At 36.0% G+C, this 23,539-nt stretch overlaps 1 protein-coding gene and 1 pseudogene across 5 annotated transcripts in view; one reads left to right on the top strand and one right to left on the bottom strand.

Annotated features, from left to right (window-relative positions):
- SYCP1 (synaptonemal complex protein 1) overlaps nucleotides 1–23,539 on the top strand; it is a 132,746-nt gene that overhangs the window by 9,376 nt on the left and 99,831 nt on the right. For all 4 annotated transcript variants that reach the window (XM_082684980.1, XM_082684979.1, XM_082684978.1 and 1 more), the window contains exons 8-11: nucleotides 4,241–4,314; nucleotides 16,853–16,911; nucleotides 18,153–18,222; nucleotides 19,843–19,916. In XM_082684980.1, coding sequence (XP_082541106.1) covers nucleotides 4,241–4,314; nucleotides 16,853–16,911; nucleotides 18,153–18,222; nucleotides 19,843–19,916 — 277 coding nt within the window. The remainder of the gene's footprint in view (nucleotides 1–4,240; nucleotides 4,315–16,852; nucleotides 16,912–18,152; nucleotides 18,223–19,842; nucleotides 19,917–23,539) is intronic.
- Nucleotides 22,199–23,362, bottom strand: LOC309841683 (dnaJ homolog subfamily A member 1 pseudogene; annotated as a pseudogene). Its single transcript has one exon. The product of its transcript is annotated as a dnaJ homolog subfamily A member 1 pseudogene (transcript).

Here is a 23,539-nt window from a genome sequence, read left to right as displayed (position 1 = left end):
ATTTGGTATTTCAAAACCATATGCTTGGCCTGTAATAGAAGTTTGAGAGGGAATGAACACTTTGATTTATTGACATTTTTGAGCAGGAAAAGAGTTTTGAGATAATTTAGATAATTTTGGAGGCTTTTTTTGGAATGGAGCAGGACCTTATATGTGATCTGATTTCCACCATTAGATGTAGTAATAGTCTCAATTTTCAAATTTCATTCATTAGTGAAACCTGAAACATCTACAATTACATATTTTCAGAAATAAACTTAAAAAGCAACATTTGGGGGCACCTGGGTGGCTCAGTGGGTTAAAGCCTCTGCCTTCGGCTCAGGTCAGGATTTCAGGGTCCTGGGATCAAACCCCACATCGGGCTCTCTGCCCAGCAGGGAGCCTCCTTCCTCCTCTCTCTGCCTGCCCTTCTGCCTACTTGTGATCTCTGTCAAATAAATAAATAAAATCTTAAAAAAAAAAAAGCAACATTTGATTTTTGTTAGACTCCTACCTAGGATTTGTTTAAATAATTTGATGAATTAAACCTGTCAAGCTCTGTTGCATGCATATGATGGTGGTTGTCATCAGAGAAGGCTTTCTAAAGATGAGGATGTTAGAAGGATGAATAGGAGTTAGCCAGGAGGAGAATTAGAGGTTTCTACTTTAGCATTTCATGACATGGTAAGGAGTTTTGATTTTTATGTTGGAGTGGAGATGGAAGATAAGGTTTGCAGAGGGTCGGCTGAAGAAAGGCTAAGTGGTTATAGTTATGGCTCCCTTCAACAAGAACAGCATTATGTATAATTTAAAATCTTGTGTATCCAGTAAAAGGATTTTAGTTCTAGGGGAAAAAAAAGTTTGAAAATTGCTGCAAATAGCCATTTGGAAGCCAGTGAAGAGTTTTAAGAATTCTAAAATTGAGACACTGTAGGAACATAGTAGACTTGAATAAATACTTTTTTGATTGGATGATTGCTTGTTTATGGAGTATATGGCTGTTTTTTTGTCAGGCCGTGCTGTTCAAAAAGTCTTTGTGGTCTAGGGAACATATTGGTAAAGGTACTTTTGTACCTTTTGGTACAAGGTACTTTTGGTAAAGGTACTTTTTGTAACTCTACCCCTCACCATAAATTAACAGGAAAAGGCTGAAATTTTTTTCAAATTGTAATTGACGAATTAGATTTATGGTCACTTGTTTTCATTTTTACAAAACCAATAACAAAAAAGTCCATCTCTAAATTGAGGGTTTTGGAGGGAGGGGGTGTGGGAGGTTGGGTGAGCCTGGTGGTAGGTATTACGGAGAGCATGTATTGCATGGAGCACTGAGTGTGGTGCATAAACAATCTTGGAACACTGAAGAAAAAATAAAATTACCAAAAAAGAGTTCATCTTTAGACCAGTGGTTCTTAAATTTTAGCAAACATCAGAATTAACTGCAAAGCTTATTAAAATATATGCTATTGTCCTCTGCTCCCCTACCAGAATTTCTGATTCAGTGGAGTAGGGATTCAGAATTTGAGCTTTTAACAAGTGATATGGATGTTGCTGGTTCAAGGATCATACTTTGGGAGCTACTACTCTGTACTGGAGAATAGTCTAGGCTTTGAAAACCAAACCAAACCACCCTTTCTCTGACTGGCTTATTTCACTTAACATTATACCCTCTAGATCCATCCATGTTGTTGCAAATTGCAAAATTTCATTCTTTTTTTGTGGCCAAGTAATATTCCATTGTGTTTGTGTGTGTATCACACACAACATCTTTTTTATTCATTCATCTATCAATGGGCACTTGGGCTGCTTCCATTTTGGCTATTGTATATACAATTTGGCTATTGTATATAATCCTGCAATAGGAGTGCATATATCCTTTCAAATTAGTGCTTTCATATTCTTTGGGTGAATAGCCAATAGTGTGATTACCAGATCATAGGGTAGTTCTACTTTTAATTTTTTGAGCAACTTCCATACTGTATTCCACAGTGGCTGCACCAATCTGAATTTCCATAGTGTAGGAGTAATCCTCTTTCTTCATATTAGATGGTCGGAATTTTCATCCCCCTTATGGATAGGAGAGGGTCTGGAGTTTGAATCAGTCATCAATGACCAATGATTTAATCAGTCACAATTATGTAACTAAGCCTCCCATAAGAACACAAGAGGACCAGGTTTGGAAAACTTCCAGCTTGGTGAAGAGATTTGGGGAGAGTGGTGAGCTGAGAGAGCATGGAGCTCCACACCCTTTCCCCATGCTTTGCTCTATGCATCTCTTCTATCTGGTTATTCCTGAGTTATATTCTTTTATAATAAACTAGTAATCTAGCAAGTAAATCATTTGAGTTCAGTGAACTGCTCCAGAAAATTAATCAAATTCAAGGAACCTTAGATTTCTAGATAGTCTGTCAGAGATTCAGGTAACAATCTGAACTTGTATCTGTGTCTAAAAACTAAGGAGTGAGTCATGGGATTTTTTGATTTATAGCTAGTTGGACAGAAATATAGGTAAAACCTGGGCTTGCAACTGGTATCTTAAATGGGTTAGGAGTACAGCAGTTGTGTAGGACTGAACCCTTAACCTGTAGAATCTGAGACTATCTCCAGGTAGATAGTATCATAATTGCATTGAATTATGGGACGTCCAGCTGGTGTCCCAAGAATTGCTTGTTGGTGTAGGGAACCTCCCTTCCCACAATGAAATTGGTATCAGGACCTGTTTAGGTAGTGTGGACATTTTAATGAATTCTTCTAATCCATGAGCATGGAATATCTTTCCATTTATTCATGTCTTCAGTTTCTTTCATTAATGTCTTACAGCTTTAATGTACAGGTCTTTCACCTCTTGGGTTAAATTTAATCCTTAGGTATTTGATTCTTTTTGGTGCAATTGTAAATGGGTATGTTTTCTTAATTTCTCCTTCAGCTGGTTCATTATTAGTGTGCAGAAATGCAATTGATTTTTGTGTATTGATTTCTTATCCTGCAAACTTTACTGAATTTGTTTTATTCTGATAGTTTTTTTTTGTGGAGTCTTTAGGTTTTTACATATATGATATGTCATCTGCAGATAGTGAGTTTCACTTCTTCCTTTCCAATTTGGATTACTTTATTTTCTTGCCTAATTGCTCTGACTAAGCCTTTCAACACAATGTTGAATAAAAGTGGTGAGAAATAGGCATTCTTATCTTGTTCCTGATCTTAGAGGAAAAACTTTTAGCTTTTTATTTTTTGCTGTTGATTATGAGGTTAGCTGTGGGCTTGTCATATAGGGAGTTTATTATGTTGAGGTACATTCCTTTTATACCTACTTTGTTGAGAGTTTTTATCATAAATGGATATTGAATTTTATTAATTGCTTTATCTGCATCTATTGAGATGATCAGAGGTCTTATTATTCATGTAATAAAAGGCTAGTCAGAAAATTACCTGTTTAGGGGCGCCTGGGTGGCTCAGTGAGTTAAGCCGCTGCCTTCGGCTCAGGTCATGCTCTCAGGGTCCTGGGAGTGAGCCCCGCATCAGGCTCTCTGCTCAGCAGGGAGCCTGCTTCCCTCTCTCTCTCTCTGCCTGCCTCTCCATCTACTTTTGATTTCTCTCTGTCAAATAAATTAAAAAAAAAAAGAAAATTAAAAAAAATTACCTGTTTAATGTTTTAAGGGTAAGACAGATTATTTCTTTCTTTTTTTTTTCTTTGAAGATTTTATTTATTTTTTTGACAGAGAGTGAGAGAGACCACAAGTAGGCAAAGCAGCATGGAAAAATGAGAGAGAGAGAGAGGCTCCCAGCTGAGCAGAGAGCCCGATGCGGGGCTCGATCCCAAGACCCTGAGATCATGACCTGAGCCGAAGGCAGAGGCTTCACCCACTGAGCCACCCAGGCATCCCAAGACAGATTATTTCTGAAGCATTTAATAAATGAAAAGCTCAACCCTTTTATTCTTACTTTATTTCCCCTTAGGCAAAATCTGGAAATATTTACTGAAATGTTATTGTTAGTTACTTGGGTAGATAGTTCTTAAGGAATTAGCCTTTTTACTTTTGAAGGGAGGAAGTTACTAAATCATCTTTGCTTATAGTATAGTCAACCCATTTTTTTCATATAATCATTTATGAGTGATGTGATATATATATGTGTGTGTGTATATATATATATATATACACACACAAGAATTTTCTTAAAAATTGAAACAGTGTTTCATAACCTTTACATATGAATTTGCTTTGAAATCAGATTACACTTAGGGAGACTTTTTGCTTTCTTTCAGGAATAATGCTACAAGGCATTTGTGTAATTTGCTCAAGGAAACCTGTGCCAGATCTGCAGAAAAGACAAAGAAATGTAAATATACTTACTGTTTTATGTTATTTTTTAAAAAATCAATTTATTCTTGTAATGGTGGGGGTGGAGAAGGGAAGAAATTGTTTTTTCACTTTTTAGAACCAATTTTGATTAGAACAAGTTATATGTGCTTCATATGTTTTCTTTGCATAAGTAATAATTTGATTCTCAGTTCTTTGAGTTTTGAAAGCTCAGTGTTCTGAAAGATAATATATTTCAAAAGATATATACCTAGACATGACATTTGTAGTTCTTACTTCAGTTAAAACATGATCTTGAGACTAACTTTCTCTTCTTCCTGGAATAACTAGCAAATTGAATCGATATATAGCTATGTTTATAATAGAAAATACTGGTAGAAAAAAAATACTGGTAGAGGACTATGCTGAAGGCATAGTACTTAAGAATAAACAATATTTATTTCCAGTCTAAATAGAATTCTCAACTTTCTCCTAAAGAAAGAAATATGCTTTTAAAGTGTTTTACAAAGGCTGTGGTATGTATGTATGTGTGTATGTGTGTGTGTGTGTGTGTGTATGAAAGTATACATTTTCATTTTAGGCATATTTTTATTTTAGATGTATGAATTTTTTCATTTTGATGAAAAACTTAAAAATCTTATTTTAAAAATAACCGTTTTATCTTTGTCATTAATTTGACACTAGCTCTACATTGTTTCTGCCAAGAATCTTTTAAGAAATACTGTCTACCTGCTTTTCCAGGATAGCTCGTATTTTTCTTAGCTACAAGTTTAATATCACATAGCTTACTGCATGCATGCATGGGCTTAAGAGTAGACAGCTTATGCTCAAATTCAAACTTTCAGTTGCTATCTACTTGACCTTGAATAAGTTTTATAATCTCTTTGATCTACTGTTTATTGATTATTGAAGTGACTCAGTGTTGCTTTGAGAATTAATATAAATGGCCTAGAGCAGTACAAAGTGCTCAATCTTAACTATTCTTCTTATTAGTATTTCTAGTATGCACATTTGCTAGCCTTTTTTATTCTTGGTCCCTGCTTATGGTACTTTATTTTTGGAACTGTAAAGACTTACCAGAATGTAGTGTACCACTACCAGCTCCTCCATTAAGTCATCCTGTTTACTCAGCTTTCAATATTAGCTTTTCCCATCTAGGTGTAAAAAGTATACAGACGGGATGGGAGGGATAATGTATTGACTACTTTGCAGAAAATGAACTGGTCCATGGAGACGAGGCTATTATTTTTTTTCCTCTGTTTTATGCTAAGTCAGATCAGATGGTGGGAGAGATTTGAAGAACCTTAACATAATTTTTAGGTGCTCTCTTAAATGAACCAATGACCATAACTTCATGAGAAATATAGTTAGTTTTTCTTAAAGCCTTTAGGGGTGCCTGGGTGCCTTAGTCAGTTAAACATCTGACTCTTGATTTTGGCTCAGGTAATGATCTCAGGGTTGTGAGATCAAGCCCCATGTTGGACTTTGTGCTGGGTGTGGAGCATAGTTAAGTTTCTTTCCCCTGCCCTTCTTTCTCTCAACAAAAAAAGTCTTTATAGTTATTAATGTAAACTCCATCTAGATTCTTGCCTTAAGTCTTTCCTTTTGCTCTTGTGATTTCTGTCTTATTTATTCACCAGTTTTTTAAAAGATTTATTTATTTATTGGGGGAGGGGAGAGAGAGGGAGAGAAGTGCAGAGAGAGAGAGGATCCTAAAGTGGATTCCTTGCTGGACACAGAGCCCAACATGGGGCTTCATCCTATGATCCATTTGATCACTACCTGAGGTGAAGTTTGCTTAGCTGACTGAGCCACCCAATTACCCCTCATTCACCAGTTTTAATTTTTTTTATTTATAAAGATTTTATTTGTCAGAGAGAGAGAGTGTGTGCACAAGCTGGGGGAGCAGGAGGCAGAGGGAGAAGGAGGCCCCCCACTAAGCTGGGAACCCAATGCTGGATTGGATCGAAGGATCCTGGGATCATGACCCAAGCCGAAGGCAGACACTTGAGCTACTGAGCCACTCAGGCGTCCCACCAGTTTTTATTTTTATTTATTTTCTAATATTTTATTTATTTGTGCAAGAGAGAGAGAGAGAGAGAGCACATTTGTGTGGGTGTGAGCTAGGAGAGGGGCTGAGGCAGAGGCAGAGGGAGAGCTGAGCCTGGAACCTGAGGTGGGGCTTGATCTCAGGACCCTGATACCATGACCGGAGCCAAAGGCAGATGCTTAACCAACTGAGCCACCCAGGTGGCGCTCATTCACCAGTTTTTAAAGTGCCTACTTTGTGTCATGAAATGTTCTGAATGCTGAAGAAAACAGTAGTGAATAATTTCTGCTCTAAATGAGTATGCATCCTCGTGGAGGCACAGAGACCATACATAAATAAAATACATGTATGGTGATGATTAACTGCTTAAAGAGAAAGTATTTTGGGATAGGGAAGTATTTTGGGATGAGGAATTATTTTAGTCACCGTAATAAGTGAGGGAGTGAGCCATGTAGCTATTTTGGGAAATAGTAAGTGCAAAGTCCCTTAGATGAAAGCCTGTTTGAGCTTTTCAAGTCAGTGAGACTACTGTGCTGTACCTTTTGATATTTCTGCATTGTGTTTATTTCTTAATCTTTTTTCTTGTGCACCATTCAGGAAAATGTCTTTTAATCTGTCTTCTAGTACATCATTTCTCTATTTAGCTATTTCTAGTCTGTTTCTCTCTCTTTTTTTCTAGTCTATTTTTGAATTTGTCAGTTGAGGTCTTATTTTCTGATAATGCATTTTTCTGGTTCTGTAAATACTAGCTGGTTTTAAAAATATCTGCAATGTCACTTTTTTAATTTTTAAATTTAATTATATTTTTAAAGATTTTATTTATTTATTTGAGAGAGGGAGAGAGTGCAAGCACAAGTTGGGGCAGCAGCAGAGGAGAGGGAGAAGCAGACTCCCCACTGAAAAAGGAGCCCAACACGGGATTCAGTCCTACGACTCTGGGATCATGACCTGAGCTGAAGGCAGATACTTAACAAACTGGGCCACCCAGGTGCCCCCGTAATGTCACTTTGTAGACTTTCCAGTTTGTTGCTGAAATTTTAAAAATCAACATATAGTTGACAGACAAATGTTATGTTAGTTTCAGGTGTATAACATAGTGATTTGATAGGTCTATATATAATGCTATGCTCACCATTAGTGTTCCTTGCTGAAATTTTTAAGTTCATCCTTTTATCTCCATGAACACAGTTAATGTTTTATTAAGATTTTAATAAGGTTTATTTAAGAGGTCTATTTCTGATTGGTTCTATGGATTCTAGAGGTTTGTGTACTTCATTACCTTTGGTTATTTGCTTGAGACCTAGAATGATGTCACATTTTCCTAGTTCTTTTTATGTTGAACAGTTGTGGATTTTATCTTGGAGACTTTGAAATTATTATGTTGTAAGATTCTGGGTCCTTTTAAAATCCCCAGGAGAATGTTTATTTTTTAGCAGTCATCTCATGTTCAGACCACAAAATTTTTTTTTTCAGACCATAAATTTTATCTTGCCTTTTGTGTGCTGGGTTCTAATATCAGTTCAGTTTTCAAAGTCTGCTATACTGCTCTGGCTCTGTTTCTTGTATGCGCCACTCAAGATTAGTTCTGGGATATGAATAGTAATTTATGTTAGAGTTCAGTTTTCAAAGACTTAGCTGTATTTGTTTTGGATCTGTCTTGTATATGTATATTCTCCCTTTATCCCATGGGACTTGGGCCAATTCATGCACATAATTAGGTAATCCTCTTTTGGAGCTGTCTCTAAGATTGCCCCCTCATGTTCAACCTTACAGGGACTCACTTCCCCTGTCCTTTTGCTAGAAATATGGAGTTTCTCTTGCGGTTTTTGTTTTGTCCCTGCCGCAGCTCCACTACAAGGGCCATTCTGGACAGGGCTATGAGAGGAATAAAAAAAAAAAAAATCAGGATTTCCTTTTACTGCTCACGTTTCCTGTTACAGTTTTGTTTGGGCCTTATACTTTAGCTAATACTAGGAGGGGAGATGGAAAAATATTAAACAGGAAACTTACCTTCGCATGAGTCACTTCAAGATTTTACTTTTTTTCCCCTAATCTACCTGCCTTTGCTTTCTTTTCAGAGTCCTGAAGTAGTTGTTTTATGTATTTCATTCAGAGTTTTTAGCTGTAAGTAGTGGGAGAGAAAGGCTATAGTGGGATTACTTTGTCTTGACTCTCACTGGAATTTCGCTTAGTGTTTTTGAATTATAATCCTCAGTCTATTCTAGGCCTGATGATTCATCATTATCTTTTTAGATCTTTGATTCTTTTAAAAAATAAAAAAAATTGTCCAGATTTTTGTCTTCAGCAGGATGGTTGGTCTGAATTACTTAGCCATTACCAGAAAAGAGTCCTTGATGCTTTTCTAAAATATAGATCAAATCATGTCACTGTCTAATTCTTTTAATGGCTTTCCATAATTTTATGGATAGCATGGTATTTGCTACTTCCCTCCACCTTGCCAAATGTTCCACCACATGCCCCACATACACAGGCTCATGGAGAACTGCTTGTTACTCCCTAAACAGATTATGCTTCTGAGATTTTGCATATTTTTTAATTGGCTGATCCTCTTTATTCATCTCATTACCTTTATTTGTCCTTCAAAATTCAGAATAAATATTGCTACTTGAGAAGTATTCCCTCATTTTGTAGTCTGATTTTAAATGCTTCTTCTTTTACTTAGTACCCTTAGTGTACCTTTACCATGTATTTATGAATTCCTTCAGCAAATATTTATGGAGTGCCTAGTGCATGCTAGACCTCTCCTGCAGCTTAAGTGCAGAGGATAATATCTTGATTCAGGATAGTCAACATTTTAGACAATGTCTTTCATGATAGTAGGCAATAAATTAATGAGTTAATGAATAAATCTGTTCTTAGATATACCTATAAAAACGCTTTTGTTTTAGTGTATTTTTTGGTGATTGTTTTAAAAAATCCTTTGAGTGCTATCCTGTACACAATATAAAATTATTTTTAATTCTTCAGCCTGCCATTTGAAGTACTGTATAAACTTTTTTTGTAGACTTTGTAACCTAAATTAGTTGGTGTTGGGAAGGACTTAAAAGCTTTTGTAATCTACTTACATTTCCATTGATTTACTTTCTTTTGTAGCATGTCTGACCAAGAGGTAGTCTTCTTTATGTTTGAGTATATTCAGTGATGGAATCTCACTAACCTCAAGCTTGTCATTTAAGGATAGTCCTTATTTTTATATTGAGCTGAAGTCTCTACAGAGTTTCTCCTATTTTATTGTAATTCTCCATAGACCATATGGAAAATCTAGGCCACTTTTTTATGTGCTATCTCTTTAGATTTTTAAAGCTGGCTTCTTGTCCTTTTTGAATTTTGTCTTCTTTAGCCTAGACATTTCAAGATTCTTCAGTACTTTTGTTATTTTTGCTGATCTGTTGAACATCTTTGTTATGGAGTCCAGATCTGTATGAATTCCTCATATCGGAGAGATCGTATGATAATTGTCTTTCTCTGATTGACTTATTTTGCTCATCCTAATACCCTCTAGTTCCATCTGTGTCATTGGAAATGGCAAGATTTCGTTTCTTTTGATGGCTGCATAGTATTCCATTGTGTGTGTGTGTGTGTGTGTGTGTGTGTGTGTATACACCACCTCTTCTTTATCCATTCCTCTGTTGATGGACATCTAGGTTCTTTCCATAGTTTGGCTATTGTGGACATTGCTGCTATAAACATTCAGGTGCACATGCCCCTTTGCATCACTACATTTATATTTTTAAGGTAAATACCCAGTAGGGCAACTGCTGGGTCATAGGGTAGCTCTGTTTTCAACTTTCTGAGGAATCTCCATGCTATTTTCCAGAGTGGCTACACCAGTATGCATTCCCACCCACAGTGTAGGAGGGTTCCCCTTTCTCTGCATCCTCGCCAGCATCTGTGTTTCCTGACTCATTAATTTTAGCCGTACTGACTGGCATGAGGTGGTATCTCATTTGGTTTTGATTTGTATATCCCTGATGCTGAGTGATGTGGAGAAATTTTTCATGTGTCTATTAGCCATTTGGAGGTCTTCTTTGCAGAAATGTTTCATGTCTTCTGCCCATTTCTTTTTTTTTTTCCTGCCCATTTCTTGATTGGTTTATTTTGTTGTTTGTGTATTGAGTTTGATAAGTTTGTTATAGACTTTGGATACTAGCCCTTTATCTGGTATGTCATTTGCAAATATCTTCTCCCATTCTGTCAGCTGTCTTGGTTTTGTTGACTGTTTCCTTTGCTGTGCAAAAGCTTTTTTTTTTTTTTTTTTTTTTAAATTTATTTTTTATTTTCAGCATAACAGTATTCATTATTTTTCACCACACCCAGTGCTCCATGCAATTGGTGCCCTTTATAATACCCACCACCTAGTACCCCAACCTCCCACCCCCCACCCCTTCAAAACCCTCAGATTGTTTTTCAGAGTCCATAGTCTCTCATGGTTCACCTCCCCTTCCAATTTCCCCCAACTCTCTTCTCCTCTCTAACTCCCCATGTCCTCCATGCTATTTGTTATGCTCCACAAATAAGTGAAACCATATGATAATTGACTCTCTCTGCTTGACTTATTTCACTCAGCATAATAATCTCTTCCAGTCCCGTCCATGTTGCTACAAAAGTTGGGTATTTGTCCTTTCTTTTTTTTTTTTTTTTTTTTTTTTTTTTTAATAAACATATATTTTTATCCCCAGGGGTACAGGTCTGTGAATCACCAGGTTTACACACTTCACAGCACTCACCAAAGCACATACCCTCCCCAATATCCATAATCCCACCCCCTTCTCCCAAACCCCCTCCCCCCAGCAACCCTCAGTTTGTTTTGTGAGATTAAGAGTCACTTATGGTTTGTCTCCCTCCCAATCCCATCTTGTTTCATTTATTCTTCTCCTACCCACTTAAGCCTCCATGTTGCATCACCACTTCCTCATATCAGGGAGATCATATGATAGTTGTCTTTCTCTGCTTGACTTATTTCGCTAAGCATGATACGCTCTAGTTCCATCCATGTTGTCGCAAATGGCAAGATTTCATTTCTTTTGATGGCTGCATAGTATTCCATTGTGTATATATACCACATCTTCTTGATCCATTCATCTGTGGATGGACATCTAGGTTCTTTCCATAGTTTGGCTATTGTGGACATTGCTGCTATAAACATTCGGGTGCATGTGCCCCTTTGGATCACTACATTTGTATCTTTAGGGTAAATACCCAATAGTGCAATTGCTGGGTCATAGGGCAGTTCTATTTTCAACATTCTGAGGAACCTCCATGCTGTTTTCCAGAGTGGCTGCACCAGCTTGCATTCCCACCAACAGTGTAGGAGGGTTCCCCTTTCTCCACATCCTCGCCAGCAGCTGTCATTTCCTGACTTGTTGATTTTAGCCATTCTGACTGGTGTGAGGTGATATCTCATTGTGGTTTTGATTTGTATTTCCCTGATGCCGAGTGATATGGAGCACTTTTTCATGTGTCTGTTGGCCATCTGGATGTCTTCTTTGCAGAAATGTCTGTTCATGTCCTCTGCCCATTTCTTGATTGGATTATTTGTTCTTTGGGTGTTGAGTTTGCTAAGTTCTTTATAGATTCTGGACACTAGTCCTTTATCTGATATGTCGTTTGCAAATATCTTCTCCCATTCTGTCAGTTGTCTTTTGATTTTGTTAACTGTTTCCTTTGCTGTGCAAAAGCTTTTGATCTTGATGAAATCCCAATAGTTCATTTTTGCCCTTGCTTCCCTTGCCTTTGGCTATGTTTTGAGGAAGAAGTTGCTGCGGCTGAGATTGAAGAGGTTGCTACCTGTCTTCTTCTTAAGGATTTTGATGGGATTCCTGTCTCACATTGAGGTCTTTCATCCATTTTGAGTCTATTTTTGTGTGTGGTGTAAGGAAATGGTCCATTTCATTCTTCTGCATGTGGCTGTCCAATTTTCCCAGCACAATTTGTTGAGGAGACCATCTTTTTTTCATTGGACAGTCTTTCCTGTTTTGTCGAAGATTAGTTGACCATAGAGTTGAGAGTCTATTTCTGGGCTCTCTATTCGGTTCCATCAATCTAGGTGTCTGTTTTTGTTCCAGTACCATATGGTCTTGATGGTTACAGCTTTGTAATAGAGCTTGAAGTCTTGAATTGTGATGCCACCAACTTTGGGTTTCTTTTTCAACATTCCTCTGGCTATTCAGGGTCTTTTCTGGTTCCATATAAATTTTAGGATTATTTGTTCCATTTCTTTGAAAAAATTGATGGTATTTTGATAAGGTCTGCATTAAATATAGATTGCTCTAGGTAGCATAGACAGTTTCACAGTACTTGTTCTTCCAGTCTGTGAGCATGGAACGTTTTTCTATTTCTTTGTGTCTCCCTCAGTTTCTTTACTAAATACTTTATAGTTTTCTGGGTAAAGATTCTTTGTGTCTTGGTTAGGTTTATTCCTAGGGATCTTATGGTTTGGGAAGGAATTGTAAATGGGATCAACTCCTTAACTTCTCTTTCTTCTGTCTTGATGTTGGTGTATAGAAATGCAACTGGTTTCTGTGCATTGATTTTTGTATCCTCACACTGTACTGAATTCCTGTATTGAGTTCTAGCAGTTTTGGAGTGGAGCCTTTAGGTTTTCCACATAAAGTATCATATCATCTGCAAAGAGTGAGATTGCCAATTCAGATGCCTTTTATGTCTTTTGTTGTCTGATTGATGAGGCTAGGACTTCTAGGACTATGTTGAATAGCAGTGGTGCTAATGGACATCCTGTGGTGTTCCTGACCTTAGGGGAAAAGCTCTCATTTTTTCCCCATTGAGAATGATATTTGCTGTGGGTTTTTCATAGATGGCTTTGATGATATTGAGGTATGGACCCTCTATCCCTACATTTTGATGAGTTTTGATCAAGAAAGGATGCTATATTTTGTCAAATACTTTTTCAGCATCTATTGAGAGTATCATATGGTTCTTGTTCTTTTTTTTTATTTTTAAAACAAAGTATTGTATCACATTGATTGATTTGAGGATGTTGAACCAAACTTGCATCCCAGGACTAAATCCCACTTGTTGTGGAGAATAATCCTTTTAATGGACTGTTGGATCCTATTGACTAGTATCTTGGTGAGAATTTTGCCTCTGTGTTCATCAAGGATATTGGTTTGTAATTCTACTTTTTGGTGGGGTCTTTGATTTTGGAATCAACATGATGCTGGCCTCATAAAATGAGTTTGGAAGTTTTCCTTCCATTTCTATTTTTTGGAACAGTTTCAGGAGAATAAAGAATAAAACATTCTTTAAATGTTTTGTAGAATTCCCTTTGGAAGCCATGTGGTCCTGGGTTCTTGTTGGGAGATTTTTGATGACTCTTTCAATCTCTTTACTGGTTATGGGTCTGTTCAGGTTTTCTCTATCTTTCTGGTTCAGTTTTGGTAGTTTATAGGTCTCTAGGAATGCATCAATTTCTTCCAGATTGTTAAATTTGCTGGCATACAGTTGCTTATAATATGTTCTTAAAATTGTATTTCTTTGGTGTTGGTTGTGATCTCTTATCTTTCTTTCATGATTTTTAAAATTTGGGTCCTTTCTCTTTAGAAGAAACGTAATAAATTTGAGAATTTTTCCCCTTCTCCTGGGATTGTATCTAAATTTGTGGGTTCCTATATAATACCATGTAGTAGAGAAGGACATTTGTTTTTCACTCATCTTCCATTGAGGTTTTCATTGTTTCAATTAGTATTCAGTAACTGGTGCACTTAGGTTGTTTCTGAGTTTTCCCTCATTTCTGTTTTTGGGGGCCCATTCAGGTCTGCTGATTCTCAGTTCTTTATCACACTATGCTCAGCCACACAGAGTATTGGGACAAGGGAAATTGAAATGATCCAAGGCCCTATATGTCTAGATATATTTTACAGTCATTTATTCTCAGGTTTTTTTCATCTTCCTAGAGCCCTGCTGAAGACAAAAAACCAAAAACAAATGAACAACAACAACAACAGCAAAAAACAGCACAGTCTCATTCTGCCCTTGGTTTGCCCAAACTATCTGGGGTTTTCATGGTCCTCAACCCTGAGGCTTAGTCTGATGAATGTAGAGGGCTCTAGAACCTCTTTTTAAGTGTCTCCCAGAACCTGATAAGCTCTCTTAGCATCCCCTTTTATTTTTTTTATTTTTAAAAAAGATTTATTTATTTATTAGAGAGAATGAGAGTGCGCATGAGTAGGAGGGGCAGAGGAAGAGAGAATCTCAAGCAGACTCTAAGTTTGGAGGCCGACTTGGGGCTTGATTCCAGTACCCTGAGCTTGTGACCTGAGCTGAAACCAAAAGTCAGATGCTTAACCAGCTGCAGCACTACCCAGGCACCTTAGCTTCCCCTTTTAAAGGCCTCTTCCCACAAATTAGTAAATATTTCTTTGGTGTAGACATTAAGAACATTCGTTCTGACTCATATATTTAAAAAAAATCTATAGTTTATGTTCTGAATCCTTCCTCTAACCCCCAACATTGTTCTTTTGAAACCCAAAGATTTTTTTTTCTTTGTTTTTGGTAAAATCATCTCTTCTTTAAGGCAGCAAGTGCTGAAAGATCTAGTTGCCTGGACTGGGACAAAACAAATAAAATAAATGGGGAGGGGGATGTCTGGAGGCGAGGAGGAGAGGGAGGGAAGGTGGTAGGGAGAAGGTTATGTTATTCTTTTTTTTTTTTTTTTTTTTTTAAAATTTTTATTTATTTATTTGTCAGAGAGAGAGAGCGAGTACAGGCAGACAGAGTAGAAGGCAGAGTCAGAGGGAGAAGCAGGCTCCCTGCGGAGCAAGGAGCCCGATGCGGGACTCGATCCCAGGACGCTGGGATCATGACCTGAGCCGAAGGCAGCTGCTTAACCAACTGAGCCACCCAGGCGTCCCAGGTTATGTTATTCTTAAAAGTTATGTAGGGGGTGGGGAGATAGGTAAATAGATCAATGGATAGATAAATATCAAGAAGAAAAATGAAAAATGTAGGATTATATTTTTACAGTACTACACATCACCACACTGAAACACTCAGCTATCAGAGGCCCTTTGTGCTACCCGTAGGACCTTGCTTCTGACAACTGTAAAGTATGTCTATACCCATTTATTTTCTTTTCTGTAGTTCTACTTATCCAATTTCCAGGACTTTCCTATTAGAAAAATGGCTGGAGGGTATTTTAAAAGTACTGATGCTATTAGCAATGGGAAGATGGGAAGATGGGAGATGTTGGCAATAGAATGCAGTTCTTTGGCACAAATAGTTTGAGGAATAGAGATGTGTTGCAAAATGTGTTAGGTAATGAATGGAACAAAATAGAGGGAGAAGTATGAACTATCTTTTTGTTCAAATGCTGATATGTTCTGCATTTATTTTATTAAATTTCTAGCCCTTTAATATTCAGATAAAAATGGTTCAGTTCCTGTTTCATATGCTATAAGTTCAGAGTGCTCTCCATTATTTTTGAGAGGTTTAGATACCTATATTCTTCTGAAGCTAGCTCATGTACCCTCTTTTTGGTTATTTGGCTTCTCATTTACAGTGAATCTATCATAACTGCTCTGTTCTTCTTTATGGCTTGTTATTGAGAATGTGGGACTAGTACCCTCTTTAAATTTAATGTGCTTTGGGGGGCCTGGGTGGCTCAGTCAGTTGAGCATCCAACTCTTGATTTCAGCTCAGGTCTTGATCTCTTAGGCTCTGCATTAGGCACAGAGCCTACTTTAAAAAAAAAAAAAAGTAAATTTAACCTGAATTATGTGATGCTGGCTTCTTTTGGAGAAATAATATAGGAACAACCACATTGTCTGTTACTGTCATGTGCTTTAATTCTAGGATAGAAAAGAGGGAATTTATTGTATAGATTATAGCTAGAGGGAATCATTGCTCAGGTTAAAAACCAGAAAAATAAAAATGTTGTAAAGGATTTATGGAGGATTTCTCTTTGGGTCACACCTATTCTTAACCTTGTTCTAGGGTCTTGAAGTTTATCTTCCTTTCTGCTTCCTCAGAGGTAGAGCAAGAGATCAGAAGAGTAGGCTTTGCTTTTCATGTGTACCCTATGAGTCATAAATATACAAAGGAAAATACACTTGGGCAAATAATTGTTAAATCCCCACTCAATGTAAAGGCTAAAACTGTAAATCTATTTTACAAAGTTTGAATAAATTCATAGATAGTAGTTCTATAAAACATTAGAGCTTTTGAGATTGAAGTACAATCATGTCTCACTGTGTCTTACTGTGAAACTACTATGAAGCAGCTTATTTTAAAAATTTATTGTTGAAGTATAGTTGACATATAGTGGTATATTAGTTTCAGATGTCTAGCAGAGTAATTCAACAATTCTATACATTTGATGCTACTTTAAGAGACTCAGGATATACTAATACCCTTCATTAACACAGAATTTTAAGTATTTTAATGTTTTCCTGAGGCATTTTGAGTAATATCTTGATGGCATTATAATCACTTTAAAATTTAAATCTGAAATATTTTTTATTAATAATAGATGAAAACGAACGAGAAGAAACTAGGCAAGTATATGTGGATCTAAATAATAATATTGAGGTAAGTGTTAGTAAAAAGTTAAATATTTTAAACAGAGGCATTTCTTTTGTAAAATTTGAATGCAATTAGCCAACATATAGTACATCATTAGTTTCACAAGCAGTGTTTAACAATCCATTGGTTGTGTATAATAGAGTCATTTCTAAGCAGAGTAGAGTGATAACTCTTCTTGATAAAGGGATTATTATTTATTTGTTGTCATATGATTATATCCAGTAAGATTCTTAAGGTTCTATACTAGGAGTGTTAATGTTTTGTTATTTAGTAGCTTTTGAATTTACATGTTAGTGACACCAATTTATCAAGTATTAACTCTTTGTCAGAGACTAGCATATTTTGACACATACACATTAATTTGAAACATAGAAAATACCTGGTTCCTGCTTACCTCTCTTATTCCATCATCTTTGTTTTCCATTTTGCTTCTTTGCTATAGTTGTTCTTTTTATGTTTCTGAAACTTTCTAGGCTCTTTCTGATCTTGGTTCTTTGATTTTGTTCCGTTTAGCACTTTTGTGTCAAGGTTTAAAGCAAATTCTTTTTAAAAAATCTCCTTTACTACTTTATCTAAAATACCTTTCCATTCAATTATTTTCTGTCTCCTCACCTCATTTAGTTTTTCTGAAGAGCACTTGAAACTACATGACATTTATTTGATATACATGTATATGAATAAGTATTCTTTCTTACCCTGGAATGTTAGTTCCAGTAGGGTAAGGACTTTGTCTTAATCTCAAGTGTCTAAATCAGTGGTTGGCACATAATAGATAAGCAGTAACTATTGAACAAATAAATGAATTCATACAATTTTGCAAATCAAGATTTGTTGAATACTGAATGAACTCATGCTGCCAGATGATGAAAGTGTAATTTGAACTCTACTGGGGAGGGACCTTAGAGAGGTTACACTTTAGTGGAGGAAGACAGAAATTAAATAAGTAAGCAAAAAAATAAAATTACAGATTCTATTAAGAGCTATTAAGTAAATAACTAGAATACCAACAATCATTTTGCTTTTGTTTGATATTATATAATTTAAGCTTCTGGGAAGCAAATATAATAGGCAGTGAGTGGGTTTTTAGTAAATATTTAATTATTACAAGTTATAGGGATTTCATTATTCAAAGTTGAATCATTTTAAATTTAATGATCCTGAGACAAATTTATTAATATTTTCATAGTTGGAAGAACCTATTTAAAAAATATAAGTATGATTCTTAAAAGTTAAACTTTATGTTTCAGAAAATGATAATAGCTTTTGAGGAACTTCGTGTGCAAGCTGAGAATTCCAGACTGGAAATGCATTTTAAATGTATGGATCTTATTTAATTTTCATATTACTCTACTTATGTTTATGTTTTATTAGATTCTTTTAAAAAATTTATATTATCTTTTATTTTTTAAATTAACATATAATGTATTATTTGTTTCAGGGGTACAGGTCTGTGATTTCAACAGTCTTACTCATTTCACAGCACTCACCATACCAAAGACCTTCCTCAATGTCCATCACCCATCCATCCCATTCCTCCAATCCCCCTTCCCTCCAGCAACCCACAGTTTGTTTCCTGAGATTAAGAGTTTCTTGTGATTTGTCTCCCTCTCTGATTTCATCTTGTTTTGTTTTTCCCTCCCTTCCCCTGTGATCCTTTGTCTTATTTCTCAGTCCTCATATCAGTGAGATCAGACTTTCTCTGATTGACTTATTTCACTTAGCATAATACCCTCTAGTTCCATCCATGTCATCACAAATGACAAGATTGGTTTTTTGGTGGCTGCATAGTATTCCACTGTGTGTGTGTGTGTGTGTGTGTGTGTGTGTGTGTGTGTGTGTATGTATGCCACATCTTTATCCATTCATCTGTTGATGGAGATTTATTAGATTCTTCTAATGTTTTCACAGCTTCAGTTTGATGCCCCAACTCTTTCAAATTTTGTATTCTTTGTGGTTTTGTAAGCCCCTCAAAACCTTGTGGAATGTAGAAAGTAATTGATACATATTGAAAATAGCCTTTTGGCTTCAAAGCTACATTTTCCCTGAAACTAAACTTACTATGATTTGTACTTTATTTTTTAGAAGTGTGATTTGGTCTTATTTTTACTTTTTTTTTGTAAAGTTTCATGTCTAAGTTGACACTTTTAACGACATGGGTTTGAACAGTGCAGGCCCACTTATATTTGGATTTTTTTAAATAAATCACAGTACTGTAAATGTATTTTCTTTATGATTTTCTTAATATATTTTTTTGGGGGGGCTCCTGGGTGACTCAGTGGGTTAAAGCCTCTGCCTTTGGTTCAGGTCATGATCCCAGGATCCTGGGATCAAGCCCCACATCAGGCTCTCTGCTTGGCAGGGAGCCTGCTTCCCTTCCTCTCTCTCTGCCTGCGTCTCTGCCTACTTGTGATCTCTGTCTGTCAATAAATAAATAAAAATCTTACAAAAAACTTTCTTATTTCTAACTTTATTGTAAGATTATAGCTTATAATATGTATGATGTTCAAAATGTGTGTTAAGCAACTTTATGTTACAGGTAAGACTTCTGGTTAACAGTAGGCTATTAGTTTAGTTTTTGGGGAGTCAAAAGTTGCATGTGAATTTTCAGCTATGGTAGGGGTCAGCACCCCTAATGTTTAAGGGCCAACTATATATATACATTTAAAATGCGTTGTTTCAGATTAGTGTGTTATAAAGAATAAACTCTTACATATGTACTATTGTAAAAAGTATAGAATTTTATTCTACTTTGATGTTTTAAAAATTCACTACTTTACTCAAAAGAAAGTTAGTAGCAAGAAAATAGCAGTTAAGCTTGTTAGAAACCTTTGAGGTTTAGTATCTAGATAAATAAAGAGGTGAAATAAAATACCAGAAGCTTTAAATTTTGTTGTTATCTAATTAAATTATTAAAGTATAGCTGCTTTATTTTTAAAGTGAAAGAAGATTATGAAAAAATCCAGCACCTTGAAGAGGAATACAAGAAGGAAGTAAATGACAAGGAAAAACAGGTATTTTTTAAAAATCAGCTTTGTATTTTTTATATTTACTAACTCATAAAATACTTAAAATTTCAAAAGAAGTCTACTTGCTGACTGCATGATAAATTTCTATAAGAGAATTTTAGTATTCTACATATCAAACATACAGCCTTTTGCTTAGCAGAATTAATTTCCACTGATTCAAACGGGCATGCACTGAATACCAGCATTTAAAAAAAAATCAGTGAATTTTCTACAGTATTTAAATAGGTCATTGTTGCAAAAATAATTAACTTTTGTTCAGATAAAAACCTTATAAAATGTAAAGATGATGATCATTGACCACTTAATCCACACTTTTCAGTCTATTTTGAAATGCACTTACTATTCATGACACCATTGATGGGGAACTAAAATGTTCTTTCACTTCTATTTGTCATATAGTGGAAAATTGGAAAATAACGAGTCTATGTTCTTTGTTATTCACAAGAATACCGGGTTATTACAGTGACAAATTTATCAGTTTGAAGTTCGGTGCTTTCCAATGGAAAATGATTCATAGAAAGGAATCCTCTTCTCCTTTCCTCCCTATTTTTTCAGAGTTTTTCTTCTTTGATTTGGCACAGGATACTTTGTAATGATAGATAACAAGATTGTCTACTTAAAAAGTTAATTCAAAGTACAGAGAAGATAGAGTTTTCTTCAAGTTTGGTTAAATTTATATGTTACGTTTGGATCTTTTGAATGAGTTAACAGTTTTCTATATTTTAGCTGAAATTTTAAACTAGTTTCTGAAAGAAGGTGTTTTTAAAAGTTAAAATTGTGTGTATTATAAAGAACACAAAAGTAGAGGGAAGTGCTAAACTTTTTGGGTTCTGGGTGCATGGGCAGATGAAAATAGGGCAGTGAGGTTTTTCTGTCATCTTGAATCTGGAAGTCTTCAGCTTGTCTTTTTGTTTTTTTTTACCTTTTTCTTCACATGGATTCTATATTCTTATTATTTTTTAAAAGATTTTATTTATTTATTTGACAGAGGGAGACACAGAGAGGGAACACAAGCAGGGGGAGTGGGAGAGGATGGCTTCGTGCTGAACAGGGAGCCTGATGCTGGGCTCTGTCCTAGGACCCCCGGTATCATGCCCTGAGCTGAAGGAAGATGCTTAACAATTGAGCCACCCAGGTGCCCTTGGACTGTATATTCTCATCATCTGAATATTTTCGCTTCTCTAAATGCGGCATGATCTCTTGATTTTTTTTGTCTTACACAAGTTAGAATATTCATTTTTCTGGGTTTGCTTGATTTAATTTCTACTGGACTATCAAGACTCAATTCAGTACTCTGAGAAGGATTAATTTTTTATTACATCCCCTAAGACCGAGGTAATTGTTTTCCTGATTCATATATTTTTGTCCTATAACTAATAATATTCAAGTATAGTTGTTTGTCTCCTGGTCTAGGTTCTGAGGGCTTGTTGTTGTTGTTGTTGTTTTATTTAATCTTATGAACATGACTTTTAAAAATAAAATTAAAGCTATTCATCATAATTTGCTATACTATAACATTAAATTAGTTACTTAAGAGCATAAGTTAAATGGTTTAAAGTAAGGCTGTAATATAACTTAAAAAACACTTTCCTGTCTCATACATGCAAATTAACTTCTCCACATTAATGTCTCTCCACTCTAAGTTACCCTTCTCCTAAAGTCACTTCTCTGAAGCTTATCATAGTCCAAAGAGAAGGAAAAAAGTGTAATCAGGACTGATTTATGTATTAAAAAAAAAGATGGCACAGAAGAAGGGAATGCAGTTCTACAAGTGCAGACCATCTTCAAGTAACAGTTGAGACCATAGAATAAATGCAGAGGCATCATGATGAATCCCACTTAACTACAGACCAACACTTCTCTACAAATTACGTTCTTTGATTGTCAATTAAATACAAATTTTAACTTCATAGCTCAGCAATTAAGGGTCATATACTGAAGTCAATACACACATACAAACATTTCAGTTTGAGCTGTTTCAATATATATAGAGCTGAAATCTGTTACAAGGTATGGCCTAACAAATGTTAATGAGAATTTTTTAAAAAATAGTTTTTACAAGTATTAAATTTTCTTGCACATTGAAGTCCTCATATACAGGGCAAAGTCAGAACTTTTATATTTGAATTTATTCTTCATTTAACTTTTAAAACACTACTATGGTTGAATATTAAAACAAAAGCAGTAGCAGTAGTGAGCTATGATTATACTCCATCACTCATTCACTACAGCATGTAAAATGCCAGCAGTATTATTCACTGGCCCCATTAAGAGGTCTGATACTGAACACCACCCCTATGATGATGTTCACCATCCTCATATGCATCCCCATTATAATGGCACTGTCTCTCCTGATTTGGATCTAAGTCCAGCAGTTCTACCTAGTCCTTTTCATCAGTCTCTTCTACTTCCTTCTTCTCAAGTAGGAGTTTTTCCAGCAAAGAGAGAAGGCATTCTCAGGAAAGTTTACCTTAAATTTGATGATTAGGCAACTCTTCTCATATGGTCTATGATAAATTGGCATGCCTTTATTTAGCACACACTTGATAGCTCCATACCTGAAAATCTGACCTGGATGAGAGGTGATGATGATGGTTTGGTTGTCAAAAATAGATATTGGCTTTGGAAAGCCACAGGGTGCTTCAATCAGCTATATGTCTGTGCACATGAAAAGGTCTTCTTGCTGAGTAAAGGCAATGTGGTCCTTCTGACCTTAAACAATAATAGTTTCTCCTTGTTGCAGTCCTGATTCTTGGTGTCCTTCACCATGGAATGTTATCTTGCCATCTTTCAAATCTTTGTCAGTATGAACTTCTACAATCTTTCTCAAACTATCTTCCTTCCATTGCAGCTTTCACATCTGTCTTTAGGACTGATCTGTTACCCATGGCCCTTGCACTCCATGCATACAAATTGATTTTGCTGAACCATTCCAGGTCCTATGTGATAAATTGTTATTATTATTTGCTTTCCAGTACCTCCACAATTGGGACAACATTCTACTCTTTTCTTACCACCTCAGTCTTCACATTTGTTACAAATCACATTCTTTTGCAGAGCTAGTTTTCTTGTTGCACCATTATGTAAATCTAAGATTACTGAGAGCGGATGTACAACATTTTTACCTCTTCTTTCTCTCTGCAGTCTTCCTCCTCCTCCAAAAATCATATCAAAGATGTCCAGGGGAAGCCAAAACCACCACCAGCTCCACCTTCTTTAACTGTATGCTCCCCTCCTTTGTCATATACTTCCCTTTTCTTTGCATCAGAGAGTTCTTCATAAGCTTGAGAAATCTGTTTAAACTTTTCCCCTTCCTTTAGATTCTTCTCAGGATGGTACTTCAAGACCAGTTTCCTGTAAGCCTTTTTTAGTTCTTGGTTGGCATTGGGTTTGACCCCCAAACCATCATAGTAAGTTGTTTCTGTCACCATTTTCTAAAGCTAGTGAGCATGTTGAGGTCAGTGTGGAGGAGCGGGAAGGAGTGCATTGGTGGGCAGAGCTCAGGCAGCTGCTGCTCCTCTGCTTCCCACCTAATGTTCTGGAACATTCCCTAGGCTCTGTTTTTCTTTAAGTTCCCTCATCTCTGTATATTCAATACTTTGGTTTGT

Source organism: Mustela nivalis (genome assembly GCF_964662115.1).
Source record: "Mustela nivalis genome assembly, chromosome: 10".
Lineage (NCBI taxonomy): Eukaryota > Metazoa > Chordata > Mammalia > Carnivora > Mustelidae > Mustela > Mustela nivalis.
The sequence above is the reverse complement of the archived record's forward strand: the minus strand, read 5'-3'. Positions and strand labels throughout refer to the sequence as shown.